Raw genomic sequence first — 16,951 nt, forward strand, 5'->3', positions numbered from 1 at the left:
GGAGGGAAGGAGCAGATATGACATCAAAGACTTAGGAAGCTGTAAGCCTACCCTGGATTTGGCCACAGACCTAGAGCACATGGTAAATGCAACGTTAGCTGACTTTAGCTGGCAAGATTGTGGTGTCCAAGGAAAAGGCTGAACTAGCTGGTGACAGCCTGGAGCTTATTTCCTTAGGTGACCAAAAAGCTGTTCCATTATCTGTCCAATTATCAAACGATCTAGAGAAAAGCAGGTCTGTGGGGGCTGAAGAGTCCTGTAGGAAAAACATAAGCTGCTGTAGAATTGATTCTGTTTCTGGGGTTGTTATGGCTTGAACATGTAGTGTGCTCCGTGGCTCACGATTTGAATGTCTGGTCCTCAGATGGTAGCACTCTTTTGGGAGGGTGTGAAAACTCAGGAGATGGGTACTTAGGGGAATCCCTGGGTACTTATTGTCTCGCCCTCTGCTTCCTGTCCTGCCATAAGTGAACAGCAGCCCTGAACCACACATTCCTGCTGCCATGATGGTCTGCCTGAGCCCATGGGCCCAAGCCATCCTGAGCTGAAGAGTCTGAAACCATGAGCCCAAAATAGCTCCTTCCTCTTGAGATTTCATCACAACAGGAAAGGGACTAATGCAGGGAGTAAGACACAGGGATGGGGCTGGAGAGATGGCTCAGTGGATAAGAGCATTAACTGCTCTTCCAGGGGACCTGGGTTCAATTCCCAGCACCCACATGGCAGCTCACAATTGTCTGTAATTCCAGTTCCAGAGGACTTGACATCCATGGGAAAAAAGAAAAGACTCAGGGACAATGAAGCCAGACTTCATAGCTTCATACTAGACTGTGCAAACTGCCTGTGACAGACGTAAGTGAAAACAAGTCTGCTTAACAAGAAGAAATTGTTTTCTTTAAAAATCCAGATGGAAAGGTTTGAGGGATGGACAGAAAGATGGGGTGTACCAAAGGGTTAGACAAAACTGAACATGTACGGAAATGCCAGGAGGGCTGGAGAGATGGCTCAGCAGTAAGGCTTGCTGCTCTCCCAGAGGACCCGAGTTCAGTTCCCAGTGCTGAATGCCTTAGAACTGTCCATAACTCCAGCCTCAGGGTTCAGAAGCCAAATGGCTTCTGCAGGCACCAGCACTCACATGGCATACCCACAAATATGTACACACATCCGCATAATTAACAGTTAAAGATTTTTAAGTTAGAGAAAATGCCATAAATACACAAAATATTTTTAAAAAGGATGTGAAATTACAAAGCATGAATTTTAAAATATTAAAATTTATAAAATGAATAAATTGATAAAATGAATAAATAAACCATAGAACAGCTTAAAGCTCTTTAAATGTCTCTTAAACAGAATTCTGTTTAGTTATGTAAAAATATATTCGCAATGTATTACATGTCAATATAAAGTAATATTTTAATATAGCCCTATGTGCACATGTGTGTGTTCATTAAAAATGTATCAAAATGCTAATGGTGGATCATATTTGGACTGGTAGAGCTTTCAGTGGTGTTTGTTTTCTTCTCTGCATGCATTGCTGTTTGAAAATGTTACTTTGATTCATGCATTAATTACATATTTAAGGGGAACACCCCACCCCCACCCCACCACGCCCCCGCCAAACAATGAAAAGAGTCAAGAATAAGAACTGGAAGCAAGACTAAGAAGATGTCAAAGGTCTTGGGCCAAGTGAGTGTCCTCCTCTGCCTCTGACCCAAGCTGGACCGCACTGCAACAGGACTCTATAGTCCATGCAAGTGCTGAAGCAGAGATGTTAGAATTTAAATCTCTGGACAGACGTCAGAGAGTCTAAAAACCCTCTACATTTATACACAGATTTGTGAGTGTGCACAGGTGTTTGCAAGTTACTGGAAGTGAGACCTAAGCATTCCACAGTTTCCCGAAGGGTTCTGTGACCCTCAGATGGTTTTTTCCTTAAACACACACACACACACACACACACACACACACACACACACACACACACCACACCACACCCCAGACCCTTAACAGAAAGGAATGCTAGAGCAGAGCCACCCATAAGAGCCTGGATCCAAGAGCCAGTTAGAATGACTGTGAGAGTGGATACAGTTAGATGTGGGTCACCAGAGAACAAGGTTTTGGGCTCAAACTCATGCAGACACACCAGTAAGAACGGCGCGTGGGACAAGCAGAGGGAGAATAGGCCCCACGCTAACCTCAGGCTCAGTCAACACAGTTAGCTCTGTACTGACTCAGTGCTTTCTCTTCTGAGTCATGCTGGACTACTCAATTGAGATCTCCTGGGCCTTTGGAATAACTAGGGTCACTGGTAAGATCCCAGACGGTCCAGCTGAGGTCTTGACTGTAACAGAAGAGACCTGGCAGATGTGCTGTTCCTTCTACACAATGTCCCAGACAACCAGGGAAGAGGTGATTACCACTCACAACAAAAGGAGGAGATGTCAGGGAGCATGACCTTGAGAGGGACAGAATATTGCACCGGGCGGGGGGGGGGGGGGGGGACAGGAGGGGGAATAAAAATGGAGGGACTTGCCCTCCTTGGTCCTCACCTGAGATTTGGAACCAGAAAAGACCAGGCCGTCCCTCTACACTGATGACGCCCACCATGTGGTTCACAGGGTCTGTCTCCATGACCGTAAAGCTGTAGAGGGGCTCATCGAAGGTCAGGGGGATGGAGGATGGCCGAGGCTGGGGAATCCATTCGATGTGTAGCCGGACACTGGTGGAGAGGGCTGGCTGCCCACCGTCTGTTGCCTTGATCTAAGAAGACACCGAAAGCCAACTCATCACCTTGGAAGTGGTCTTCCCTCACTCACTCATCCACAGGGCACACACTTGAACAACAATGACAGACAAGAGCTCTGTTAGTTACTAGCCAAAGCACCTAGCCTATGTTCTAGAATCTCTTGGTTAGTGGGGGGAAAATAACAAAAAACAAAAACAAAAAACAAACAAACAAAAAATGACTGGGACAGTTACTATTGATTGCCAACTTGATTGATGTGGCCGTTTGAATGAGAAGTGTCTGCCTTTGGCTCAGGTTATTTGAACACTGATCTCCAGTAGATAGCACTGATTGAGGAGGTTGTGGGGCCTTTTGGAGGTACAGCCTTGCTGGAGAAAGTATGTCACTGGGGGTGGGCTTTGAGAGTTTATCATTTTCCCCACTTCCTGTTCTCTTTCTCTGCTTCCTGTGTGTAGATGACATGTGATTTCTCTGCTTCCTGTTCCTGCTGCCCCGCCTCCCCTGCCATTATGGACTGTATCCCTCTGGAACCATATGCTAAAACAAACCCTTCTGAAAGTTGCTTTTGGTTGTGTTTTTTTTTTCCACAGCAACAGAAGTAACTAATATGATTAGATTGATAAATGCTTAGGAGATTAGTAAGGCATGCCCTTGGGCGTATCTTTGATAGCAGTTCCAGAAAGGATTAGATTGTAAGGGAGCTGACCTAATCAATAGGCCAGTCCCTTGTTGGGTTCGTGGTATGTAGCATGGATTGATGGGAGCTGGTGAGAGGTAGGGGTGGACTGAGTTGGGGGTCACATCTTTGGGGACTATATCTTGCCTTGGTCCCCACCTGAATCTCCTTTTCTCAGCTCCCTGATCAGCCATGGAAGTGAATACTTCTCCTTTGCCACATAATCCCACTGCCAGGATGTTTGCTCAAATGGGCATGGTGAAGAAATCACGGACAAGATCCTCTAACCTGTGAACCCAAATAAATCTTTCCTCCTGTAAGCTGCTCCTGTCAGGGATTTGATCATGGTGGTGAGAAGGACTAAACAAGACTTTCACTGTATCTTACTGCATACTAATACCTAAGTTGAATTTTATATTCAAAGACCTCATATCACTGCCAACACACAAACATAATGAGCCAGACTCGCTAAGCTCTGTGACGATCAGTCCTTGCTCTAAGAACTCTGGGTGAAGCATTTAACCCTCACTGTAGCCCTGGGAGACATACTACAATAATTTGTCTCCCTTTGTAGGCAGAAAGGGGGACTCCATGTAATACATTCATACCCTGAGTCATGTGACCCGCCAGCAACAAGGCTAGGTTCAGTTTCGTGGTGTGGTGTGAGAACTCATGACCTGCCTTTTGACACACTGGTATCTTAGCCTCAATTTATAGAGATTGGAAATGACTTGTCTGAAGAAGGAGAAGAAGTCAAGGTCAGAGTCTCCAGGGAGAAGCTGCTGTGCTTCACCCAGGAAGGCCCACGGTCTAGTTCTCAGAGACAATTGATTTATTTTTGCTTCTGATCCTCAGAAGCATTCACCTCAGCTCTCCTCAAGCTTCTCAAGGTTAGAGGGTGCTTGTGCAGGAACGGCTGGAACCTTCTAGGTTAGACGTGAATAGAATCCAGGGTGAGGAAAATGCACCAAGACAGGTTCTGAATGAGAACTTACTCCGTGGAGGGCCAACCCGAGGGTGTGTGCTATCAGAGAGGCCATTTTCACTCGAAATGGTTCAGGATTTTAAGAGTTTTAGGAGTTGGGCATGTGACTCAGTGGTAGAACGCTTGCCTAGCAGATGCCATATGGCTGTGGTTGGGTGAAAACCCAGGCACTGGGGGATCGAGAGATGGATCAGCAGTCAGGATCCATCTGTTCTGCTGCAAGATCTGCTGTTCTTGCAGAGGACCTGAGGTCAGTCCTCAGAGCCTATGACAGGTAGTTCACAGGCACCTGTAAGGCCAGCTCTAGAGACATCAGTTGCCTCTAGCCTCCACAGGTACCTGCATTCAGGTGCACACAGCCCCACACATGGACACATACCTTTGGATAATAAATTTAGACCAGAGAAAGTGGATCCTGCCTTTAATCCCAGCACTTAGGAGGCAGAGACTGGTGGAACTCTGTGAATTCCAGGCCAGCCCAGTCTACTTAGTGAATTCTAGGCAAGTCAAGGCTACATAGTAAGACCCGTCTAAAAACAATTTTTATAATTAAAAACAAAATAATCTTAAGAGGACAAAACAAAAACAACCAACGGGTATACATTGATTCTGAGACCACGGTTAATTTTGCTAGACTGTTACCTGTCAGAGCAAAGGATGTCAAGGGACTTTAATGCCCTCAAAGAGAAAAATCCAGTCTTCAATTCTGTCCCCAGGGTGAGCATGGGGACTCCCTGAATCCCTAAGGGAAGGCAAGGAAGGAGACACTCCCCTCATGTTACTAGTGCCCCCCATCTCCTGCACCCTCACAAAAATCCTACAGCTACCCTCCAGGCTCTTCCTTGCCTGCTTCACCCCTGCTTGGGTCTAGAGATGTCCCTCAAAGCTTTGTGCACTGCAAGCTCTGTCCCTAATGAAGCAGTGCTGAGGTTTGGGAGTCTTTCTCAAGAGGTGGAGTCTAAGGGGTTGGAAGGATGGGTCAGAAGTTAAGAGCACTGGCTACTCTTCCAGATGACTGGGGTTCAACTCCCAGCACCCACATGGAGGCTCACAATGATCTGTAACTCCAGGTCCAGGGGATCCAATGCCCTTTATGGTCTCTGCAGACACCAGGCATGCACATGGTGCACACACATACATGTAGGCAAGATACCCATATACATAAACTAAATTAATAAATAAAATTTTATTAAGAGGTAGAGTCTAGGGGCTGGGGAGATGGCTCAGTCAGTAAAGTGCCTGCCTTGCAAGCACGTGAATCAAATTCTATTTCTAGAACCCAATTTAAAAAATCTGGGTATGGTGATGCCTGTTTGTAATCCCGGCGAATCACAGGCTCGATGACCAGCCACCCTAGCCTACTTGGTGAGTTCCAGGTCAGTGAGCGATGCTCTCTCAAAAAATAAGTAAATAAATAAATAAGGAGAAAAGAAAAGAAACAAGACAGTACCTGAAGAGAGATAATGGATGTATAGTCACATAAATGAGTGCTAACTCCACAAGTACGTACACACACACACACACACACACACACACACACACACACACACACGCACGCACATGCACACACACGAATGCACAAAGTGAAGTTTAGTGATGGTCTTTGGGGGTGCAACACTCAGGAATGTATTAATGCTGGTTCAGCAGAGCAGCCTGTGTCTCTCAGGAGTGAGCCTGGCTCTTCTTCTGCCTCTTTATAAGCTAAAGCAGGCAAAAATAGAAAAGAAGAAGAGGAGGAGGAGGAAGAGGAAGAAAGAAAGAGAGGGAGAGAGAAAGAGAAGGAATGAAGGGAGGGAGAGAGGAAGGAAGGAAGGAAGAAAGGAAGGAAGAAAGAAAGGAAGGGAGTCACCAGCCACCCCTCTGACTCTGCAAACCTCGGCCACTCACCGTTAGGATATTGTACTCTCCTGCTGCGAAAGTGCTGCTGGAAGACACAATCCCCATGACAGGGTCAATTCTGAAGCCCTCCTCGTCACTCTCCTCAATGCTGTAGGTGATGCTGCCGTTGAGACCTTCATCTGGATCTGAAGCCACCAGCCTGTACACAGGCCCCGAGGACAAGGGGCTCAGTCTCTCAGGAAGGCGGACATTGAAGAGCTTGTGGGAGAACATGGGTGGGTTGTCATTGACATCCAAGATGCACACCACCACTCTGGAGGTAGACTTTAGGGGGGGCTCCCCGTTATCCAGCACAGTCACCTGTAGACAGAATGGTGTGTGAACTCCCGTGATGCCACTGGGAAGAGGTGCCTAGTATTACCACAGTCTTACCACGGCTTCCACCAGCCCTCCAGTGGCCACTGTTAGAGCTGATTGCTGTTATGGCACTAATCTGACCTTGGAACAGCAAGAACAGAAAGGAACCAGAGAACCAGAAGAAGTCATTGTTAGAAACTCCTGTGAAAGCCTGGCCTTCATGTAGAAGACCCCTGGGCCTCTTCTATCATTATCATTACCATTATCATTATCGCTATCATCATCATATCATCATCATCATCATCATCATTTTATTTGGCTTGTGACTGACAGAAGCTTTGTTCTCTGCTTGGGTTAGAAGGCATTTTGCAGGAACGGGTGAAACCTGGGTCAGACATACCACCCGATACATGATATAAAATCTAACTTCAGAACCGTGCTCTACTGATGTAGGGACCTAACCTTCTGACACATCCATAGTCCTCAGGAAATGGTATGAGACAAGGTGTTTCCACTCAGAGTAGTTCAGAGGCTGGGAAGTGGCTCAGTGGTAGAACACTACTCTAGCATGTATGAGGTCCTGGGTTTGATCCCCACTCTGCATGTGAAAGAAGCACTTTAGAAGTACTTCTAGAGCAATGGTTCTTAACCTCCCTGATGCTGTGACCCTTTAATACAGCTCCTCATGTTATGGTGACCCCAACCATGAAATATTTTTGTTGCTACTTCCTAACCGTAATTTTCCTACTGTTATGAATCTCAATGTACATATCTCTGTTTTCCAATGGTCTTAGGTGACAGAGGGTCATTTGACCCCAGGGGGGTTGTGACCCACAGGTTGAGAACTGCTGTTCTAGACTTTAAAGATAACTGAACTGGGAACTCAAGGCCACTTAGTGACGAATGTTTTCCCTTTGACTTCCTTTCTTCCTTCCTTCCTTCTTTCTTTCTTTCTTTCTTTCTTTCTTTCTTTCTTTCTTTCTTTCTTTCTTTCTTTCTTTCTTCCTTTCTTTCTTTTATTTATTTATTTTTTTGGTTTTTCGAGACAGGGTTTCTCTGCGTAGCTTTGTGCCTTTCCTGGAGCTCACTTGGTAGCCCAGGCTGGCCTCGAACTCACAGAGATCCACCTGGCTCTGCCTCCCGAGTGCTGGGATTAAAGGCATGCGCCACCACCGCCCGGCTCTTTCTTTTATTTTTGATGATGCTGTTGTTGTTCAAGGATGTCAACCCAGGGCCTCATGCACGCTGTGTACATGCTCACCTAGTGAGCTGCACCCTCATTTTTTCTCTGTTTTTTTTTTTTTTTTAATCTTGAGACAAGGTCTCTCACTAAGTTGCACAGACTGCCCTGAATTCCTCTGTCACCCAGAATGGCTTTGAACTTGAGATTCTCCCCCTAACAGCTGGAATCACAGGGAAAGAGAATTTCAAGGCCTGTAGCAAATAAAAGCAAATATAATCTCCAACCTGCTAAGGAATATGCATCCTGCCCTCCCAGTGCCCTTAAGCCCAGAAGAGATGCCTGTGGGTGGGTCATGGACTGCTCATGAGGGGAAGTAAACTAGATTTGTAACTTCTGCTAATTTATTCCCCTCTAGAATACTGTGGGTACCTTGTAGTAGGGAGTAGAATACCTGGGGTGCTCAGGCACTCTTAAAGACACCCTAGAAAGAACACAGATCAGAAACATTTATCCTGGCCCTGCATCGAACCTAGCAAAAGACCCTTAAGTGGTTTGCTCTCCCCAAACCAGGAGGGATGGGCTAGAAAACTAGACCTGACAAGCACATACTCTCACTCCCAGCAGTTCCTCCAGGCATTACTAGTTAACCCAGACTTCCTGCCCTGCTGGGTTATGGCTTCAGAACCCTTTCCTCCTCAGTACTAAAGAGCTAGTGAAGACCTAAGGATCTTTACCATCAGTCACAAGACTCAACTGAGATAGGTCATCTTGTCCTGCCTCAGCCCTACACCCCAATCCCAGCCACAGCGCTGGAGCCACACAGCTGGCTGCCTACAGCCCAGCATCCTTCCAGGGCTTCCGAAGGCACTGCCTCTCCACCACTTACCTCCAGGACATATTCATCTTTGCTCTCTCGGTCCAGCTGTCTGGCGGTGGACAGGAGACCTGGAAAGGGGTGGATGGACAGAGATATGAACAAAGGGGAAGCCTCAGTATCACACACAACTCTCAGATGAGAGCCCTGGGGGTTTGGAAACTTTTGGAGCTCTGGAGAAATGGAAGGGACGGTGAGGAGGTGGGAGACATGAATAGAGAATTTGCTAACTCAAGTTCCCGCCGAAGTCCACTTTCACCTTGAGGCAGGAGTGATGGGCCCAAAACTCAGCAACCCACGCAGTATCATCAGCTTGCCCATCCAGATGCGGGCTTCAGCCTCTTGAGTGTTGGGATTACAGGTATACAACCACTATGCTCAGCCTTGTTTGGTCTCTGGCTTTGGGCTTTCTTTCCCACCTCCTCCTTGAATCTTTAAGGGCTTGTGTTCCTAAAAGCGCTGCCCTGTAACATCTAGAGTTGCTGGCTTGTCTACCCTTGAGTCTCTTTCACATCTGTGTCTGGATTCCCAGGGAATGCCCATGAAGGTGAGATACGGCCGAGGCCCTGCACAGGGATGGGAAGCACCCACGGAGCTTGTGTAGTGGAAGCCCCTACCTCTCCCAGCTTAAGGTGACACTCTGTTGAATTAACTATTATTCCTTTCCTCCTCCAAAGTTTCCCCATCACTCCATCTCAGGCCACCCTTTTCCCTCTCCATCTGCCCCCAGATAGTTTATCCACAGATGTTGAGTCTCCTCTGAGGATTCTTGCTCCTTCACTCCCTGATCCACCACCGCCTAGGTCTCTCCCCAAAGAGGTGTTCATTCAAATGTCCCTACTTCTCCCTTCTTTAGCATCACAGAGCCAACGTTGCTGACCCCTTACATGCCAGACTTTCTTCTAAGTTCTTTCTACAGGGCTACATACTAATTCATCAGGGGCCCGTAACCATAAAGCTTGGACATTTGTACTTTACTGGTGGAGACTTAGGCACAGGCCACTGCTTGGTGCAGATGTTACCTTTAAAAGTGCTTGTGTTCAAACCACTATCCCCAAATCACCGTCTATTTGTTTTGACTTTTTTGAGGCAGGACTTTTCTGTATAACCCAGACTGTCTGTAGCCAAGGCTGCCCTTGTATTCTTCCTGCCTCAGCCTCCTGAATCCTGAGATTATAGGCATGTGACATCATACCCAGTCCCTATCCATAGCTGAGTGGGATTTGTAGAGGGACTTTCAGGAGGTAATTAGGGTTAGATGAAGTCATGAGAGTGGGGTCCCCCTAAAGGTATTAGTAGCTTTCTAGAAAGAGGAGAGACTTGACCTAACCCACTCTGTTTGCCAGATGATGCCCTCCACTAGGATGTCAAGCAGCAAGATGCCCCCAGAAGATGCCAGCACCATACTCTTGGACTTCTCAGCCTCCAGAACCACAAGCTAAATAAAGCTATGCTCCTTATCAATTACCCAGCCTGTGGCACTCAGTTAGAGCAACGTGCACTGGTCTGAGACAGCAGGCCAGAAACTTTGCCAAGACCTCACCAGGTACAGTGGAAATGGGCTCTCTCCAGACCATGACCTCTATCCACAATGAGATCCTTATCTTCCTCCCACCTGGAGGTTCTCAGGCCAACCTCCCTGTCCTGTGCCCTCTTAGACTGCTACTTATCACTCCCCACACACACACCTTCACTAGGCCTCTAAAGCTTGGCTATACCCAGCAGCTTTTTCCCTCCCATGAGTAGCCCCCAGGACCTATGTACCTGTTTATACTTCACTCTTTTGTGCTCTTCCTACAGTATTAATCCATAAATATTCATGTTCCCGATGGGCTGACTTCCCAAGGTCTAGAACAAGATCATATTTCTCTTCCCATCTCTCTACAAGCACATTGCTTTAAGGCCTCATGGGGGCAACCTCTTTAAGCATTTGTTGGGTAAGTGCATGGATCACAAACAAGAACTCATCCATCCATTTAACAATTACTTATTGAGCTGCTACTGTACTCTATGGTACTGCCAGGTACTGAAGACACTAAGGCAGGGAAAAGCAGTCAGCTTTCCTTTTCTAGGGACCTGTGGAAGTCCAGTGGACATGGAGAGTTAGGGGAACAAACATTTGAATGAGTACAGTGGGCCATGTGGTACATTAGCAGTGCCAGCAAGTGTGTTATGATATTAGGAAATATAGCTGGCTGGGCTCTGTGGGAGACTAGAGGCCACACAGTTTAAAAAAAGAAAGGAGAAGACTGATATGTAGCCAAGCTTTTAATCCCAGCACTCGAGGGGCACAGCAGGCAGGTCTCTGCAAATTCAAGGCCAGCCTGGTCTACATAGCAAGCTCCAGGCCAACCAGAGCTATACAGTGACTGAGAGAGGGGGGTAGTGACTCCTGACTGGGACAGTAGCATGTGCCAAACTCCATGTTAAGAGCCTCTATAGTCCGAAGCAGCTATGAACAAAAATTCCTGAAGAAGCCGTGTCTGGGTGTGAACAGCAACAACAAAATCTCCTGGAAGGAGTCTGTGTCTGCAGAGACTGGTGGACCAATTGGAATTTCAGTCCTGTGGAGCGACTGGAATTTTGTAGGTAGGTTCAGAGATAAATTACTTTATCTTGGACAGGTCTTAGCCTTCCTTGCCTCACTCTGTATCTGAACTCTAACACCTTGTGATAATAAAGAAAACCCTCTTAGAAGCTATTAACTTAGCAGAACACTAGCTCCCACCAATCCAGGAGCTAAGAATGTCGTCAGACAGCATCTTGGGTCTATAAAAAAGTTTTCCCATCTCAATATATCTGCCTCGCTGGTGTACCCAATATATTTTATAGTTGCCTAGATTTATGGCTTTCTTTGTTCCTTAAAACTGTAAAAAACCCCGTGAAACTGCATCCACATTGGAATGTGAAATTTGATTGGTGTAACCTAAATCTGTGTTCTCCAGCCATGGTCACTCAGAATGGCTCCAGAAGAAACCATCTCTTATTCCTTTTAGGACGAGAGCTGTGCTTTTTATGTTGATAGCCATGTGGCTGGAGCCAAAAGAGGGTACCGCGAGAGGGTAAGGTGAAGCTAGAGAGGTCAGTGGCGGCAGTTTAGGCACCAGCTTGTGGGACACAGGGGACCCTGACTTCATCTCAAGGACTCAGAGAAGCCTTCCAGGCTTCTGTGGTGGAGACATGGATGACATGATGGCTCACGTGAAGAAGGTGGGCTGGGGGCTGATGGCGGATACAATTATGTGAAACGTGAGACTTCACACTAGTCCCGATTTCTTCTGCCTGGCTGCAGGAAGGCTGGGAGTGCCTCTGCTGGCAAAGGCATCTTGCCAGGCAGGCCTGCCCCAGAGGACTGTTGACAGTAAACAGAAGAGGGATTGGGAGAAGCTGTGCAGCTAATGCCTTAGGTGAGGGATCTCCTTGCTCTTCTGAAAAGAGGAGTGAGGGGTAGCGGTGTAGGGGCAGGACACTGGGGACATGGGGTGAGCCTGAGAGGTGAACTTGCTTAGACCTGTTTTCTCAAAGAAAAGCTCCCTCAGCTCAGAGAGAAGAGGATGTAGCTACAGTCTGAGCTGTCAAAAGTTAACCCAAAGTGTTCTCTCCAGTCTTGGCATTCCTTGCTTGCTGTTTGCCTCAGGGATCCTGGGAAAACCTATAAGCAACCCCCCTTGCCCCTCTACAGTCTGTCCTTCTGGGACATTGTGGGGTCAGAAAGATGGGGTCACATGGAAATGCCAGTCTTCCCTACAGTAGGCCTGTAGCATCTCTCAAATCCTGTGGAACAGGAGTGGTAGTCCACATAGCTGGAGGAAGCGGGCTGGGACCAAGACAACGGGGGGGGGGGGGGGGGGCTGTGGGCACCAAAGAATGTGTGATCTGCTGTCAGCCTCTGGTACACCGTGGCCCTCTGGGAATGTGGGGAGAATATGGTCAGAGCATGCTCTTTTTGACGAGCATCCAGAGACCTGGAATGTTCTGTGGAATTTGCCAATGTGGACTACAACTTATGCTTAAAGTTTGTGTGAGTCAAACCAAACATCTTTGGAGAGCTCTCCGTGGCTCACTGCTGCCACAGGGTGACCCCTGGATTCCTCCGAACCATTTATTATCCGTGGCCTGTGAGAAGGGTGATGGGGTATGGGTGGCATCACAATTGTGACTGCTTCATGGGCACATCTGAGACCAGTCTGCAATAAGGGCTGTCCTAGTCAGTTTTGTTAGCTGTTGACTTGACACAGCCTGAGAGTCATTGGAAAGAAAAGCCTCAATGGAGGAGTTGCCTAAATCAGATTGGTCTGTGTGCATGCTTGTGGAGGGTTGGCTTGACAGTTAATTGGTGCAGGAAGGTCCAGCTCACTGCTGGTGGCACCATTCCCTAGGCAGATGATCCTGGTCTGCATAAGAAAGCTAGCTAAAATGAATGGAACTAGAAAAAATCATCCTGAGTGAGGTAACCCAAACCCAGAAAGACAAACATGGTATGTACTCACTCATAAGTGGATTCTAGATATAAAATAAAGAACAATCAGACTAAAAAAAAGAAAGAAAGAAAGCTAGCTAAGCAGAAGCCTGTGAGCAAGCCAGAGAGGCAGCCAGCAGGCAGCATTCCTCCATGGTTCCTGCCTTGAGTGCCTACCCTGACTTCCCTTTGTGATAGACTATGACCCGGAAGTATAAGCCAATAAAATACATTTCTTGAATAAGCCCTTTCCTCCCCCAAGTTGCTTCTGATCCAAATGCTTTTTACCACAGCAACAGAAAGAAAGTAGAACAGCTAATGATGGCTCTGGCCGTGACTGTGACTTGGGGGAAGAAGAGTCAGTTTGAGAGCATTCAAAGACCTGAACTAATCTCAGCTTGACCTCTGGGTCACCTGCTGGACCCCAAGGCAAGAAAGATTCGAACAAGTTCTCATTTTCTTGTGGAGATAGGAACGGTTGAAAAGTGTATCAACTTTAACACTTGTAAGAAAGCTATGCTTGCTCTGTTAAAACATACATTTCCAGAGTCTGCCCTCAGAATATCGATCTAGCAGGTCTAGGGAGGGGTCTGAGAATTGGAACTTCCGACCTGTCTGCAGGTGATGCGGATGATGCCCCAGGGACACTCCAAGAACCACTTTGTAGATTTATATATCCCTGTCCCTCCAGCTTGCCAGGCCTCACCTGTGAATGGATGAATGACGAAGTACCCCATGTGATTCCCGCTGGTGAGGTTAAAGGTCAGCTTCCCTTGAGAGCTGGAGTCTGGGTCCCAGGCCTCCAGCTGAAGCACGGAGGTACCCAAGGGGGCATCTTCCTGGACAGAGGGGTAGAACACCGGTCGAGGCATGCAGGGTATGTTGTCATTGATGTCCGTAACCTCAATGTAGACTTCAGTGATAGCGGAGAGGGGAACAGAGCCTCTGTCCACAGCCTGTACCGTCAACCAGTAGTAGGGCGTGAATTCTCGATCCAGAGGTGCCAGTGTCTCGAGTATTCCTGGGGACAGCAAGTGACCAAACCCAATATACTCAGATCTCAGAGAGAGGCTTTAGAAACCATCCAACCCGGGGCTGGGGAGAGGGCCCAGTGAGTGCCTGCTGTACAAATATGAGGAGGACCCGAGTTCAAATCTCCAGCACCCACATAAAAGCTGGGTATAGTAGTGTGTGCCCATCACCCCAGCGCTGGGGAGGAGGGATGGGAGAGACAGAGGAGTCTGTGGGGTAACTTGTTGTCTGCCAATCTAGCTGAATCAGTGAGCTTTCAGGTTCTGTATCAGAATGTCTCAAACAATTAAGTGGAGATCAACAGGGCATGAAATCTCACATCAACCTCTGGCCTCTATGTGCCTGCTCACACGTCTATGGGCACATTCACACATGTATGTACAATGCACATATACATGAACATGACATGTATTCAGATATACAGACACACAGACACAGACAGACAGACAGACAGACAGACAGACAGACACACACACACACACACAGAATCAAAAGAAAAAAATCACCCTACCCAGCATCCACTGATTGGTACTGTGAAAAGGATGTTGACAGACAACCCAGGGAAAGAGGCTAGGGCTGTCAGTATGAGGTGGGAGATGCTGAATTAAACACGGGGGCAACTGATGTCCATATAGTAGAACCTCTCGGCCTTTCTCTGCTAGAACAGGCCCTTGCTTCTGGCATGCAGACATATACAAGGCTTCCAGAAGACAGTGGAAGTTTATCAGCTGTCCCCAACACCTTCAACCCAAGTTCCAGCTCGTCACCTCACAGTCTGTGAGTGGGATTATCCTACAGTTGGCCTTAACCTGATCCCGACAGTCCTTCAGTCCTGGTGGATCCTCACATTAAAGATTAGAGGTTTGAGGAATACATTTCTGCTCTCTACTTCATCACTTCGTGGTTTTAGATGCTTAGTTTATTCGCTCTACAAACTGCCTGTAAGGGCCAGCTCTGTTCTAGAACACGAGGCTCTAACAGTGGGCACAAGAAGCCTGTACCTTAAGTTCTCACAGATCACTCTCAGCTGTCAGGGTCTACACAAGGGGGCAGAGTCTAGACTCACAATCAGAGCAGAGCAGGTGGGAGGTAACAAGTGAGGAAACTGAGGCCCAGATAGGGAGCATAAATTTGGTCAAGATTATATGGTAAGTAAGAGGGAGAGCTGGGGCTGAGCATGACGTACACCTTTAATATCTCAATACTTGGGAAGCAGAAGTAGATAAATCTTTGTGAGACTGAGGCCAGCCTAGTCTACATAGAGAGTGCCAGGCCAGCCAGGGCTACACAGAAAAGCCCTGGAGAGAGAAGGAGGAGAAGGTTGAGGGGAGGAGGAGAAGGAGGAAGAGGAGGAAAGAGAGATTGAGAGAGCTGGGTCTAGAGTCTACTAAATGGGATACTCTTCACACCACACTACCCTGCCTTTCACTCTGGAAACAAACTACAGTTCCAGACCTTAGATATATTACAGAACCATAGTAGTAAAACAATATTGTATTGGCACAAAAACTGACATGTAGACCAAAGAAACAACATCAAAGACTCAAACATGAATGCATGTAACGTCAGCTACTCAATATTGGACAAAAATGCCAAAAACATATGCTAGAGAAAAGAAATCATCTTCAGCAAATGGTACTGGGAAAACTAGGGGGTCCACACACAGAAGAGTGAAATTACACCCGTATCTATTACCTTGCATAAAAACTAACTCCAAAGGCCTAAATTTGAAAGCCGAAACACTGAAACTGCTAGAAGAAAACATAGGCAGTACCTACAGGATACAAGTGTAGGAAGGACTTCCCAAGTAGGACTCCATTTCCCAAGAACTAAGGCCAAGAACTGACAAGTGGGGCTTCAAGAAACTCCGAAGCTTCTGCAGAGCTAAAGGAACAATCAACCGGGTGAAGAGGAGGCCCACAGGAGGGGAGAGAATCTTTGCAGCTATACATCCGACAGAGGATTAGTATCCACAATACATAAACAACTCAAAAAAAAAAAACACAACAAAGTAAAAACCCCAAATGACCCATTCAAAAGATGGGCCTGGGGTCTGAATAGAGAAGAAGAAAAGAAGGAGGAGAAGACCACGACTAAGAAATGTCTCAGAAAATAGTCATCATCCCTAGTAATTGAAGGATGCAAATCAAAACAACTTTGAGTTTTCACCTTACACCAGCCAGAATGGCAAAGCTCAGTGGGACAATTGATGACAAACGTTGGAGCATGTGGGGAAAGGGAACCCTCATTCACGCTAGTGGGACTGCAAACTGGAGCAGCCACTGCGGAAATCGGTACGGGGAATTCTCAAAAGGCTAAAATACATCTACTCTCTGGCTCAGATATCTGACTCCTGGCATCTTCCCAAAGGACACCACATCCCATCCCACAGAGGCCTGCTCAGCCGTGCTTACTGCTGCTCTATTCACAATAGCTAGGAAATAGGAACAACCTAAACGTCCTACAGAGGAGTGGGTAATGAAAATGTGGTGCTGTATACGCGATGATGAACTTAGCAAGTAAATGGATGGAACTAGAAAAGACCATATTGAGTGACGTAACAGAGACCCAGGAAGGCAAATGTCACACATTCTCTCTTATTGGAGGCTCCTGGCTCCAAATCTTCAGATGTGATTGCACAGCCTGCAGTAACCACAGAAACTGGGAAAGCGAAACCAGGTCATTGCCAGGATACAGGGCTTGGGGAGCAATAGAGTGGGGAATAGTGGTGTACACATGGGCTGATCCAGGAAATGGGAAAGGGAGGCTTCTTGGGGGTAGAGGGGTGTAAATATAG

General features: G+C 47.1%; 1 protein-coding gene across 2 annotated transcripts in view; it reads right to left on the reverse strand.

Moving 5' to 3' along the window:
- Window positions 1-16,951, reverse strand: part of Fat2 (FAT atypical cadherin 2) — an 86,468-nt gene that overhangs the window by 40,375 nt on the left and 29,142 nt on the right. For both annotated transcript variants that reach the window (XM_006984879.4, XM_076542377.1), the window contains exons 3-6: window positions 13,829-14,143; window positions 8,676-8,734; window positions 6,298-6,609; window positions 2,553-2,763 (exon numbers count right to left, since the gene is read on the reverse strand). In XM_006984879.4, the coding sequence (XP_006984941.1) occupies window positions 2,553-2,763; window positions 6,298-6,609; window positions 8,676-8,734; window positions 13,829-14,143 (897 nt within the window). The remainder of the gene's footprint in view (window positions 1-2,552; window positions 2,764-6,297; window positions 6,610-8,675; window positions 8,735-13,828; window positions 14,144-16,951) is intronic.

Source organism: Peromyscus maniculatus, chromosome 8 (assembly GCF_049852395.1).
Source record: "Peromyscus maniculatus bairdii isolate BWxNUB_F1_BW_parent chromosome 8, HU_Pman_BW_mat_3.1, whole genome shotgun sequence".
NCBI lineage: Eukaryota > Metazoa > Chordata > Mammalia > Rodentia > Cricetidae > Peromyscus > Peromyscus maniculatus.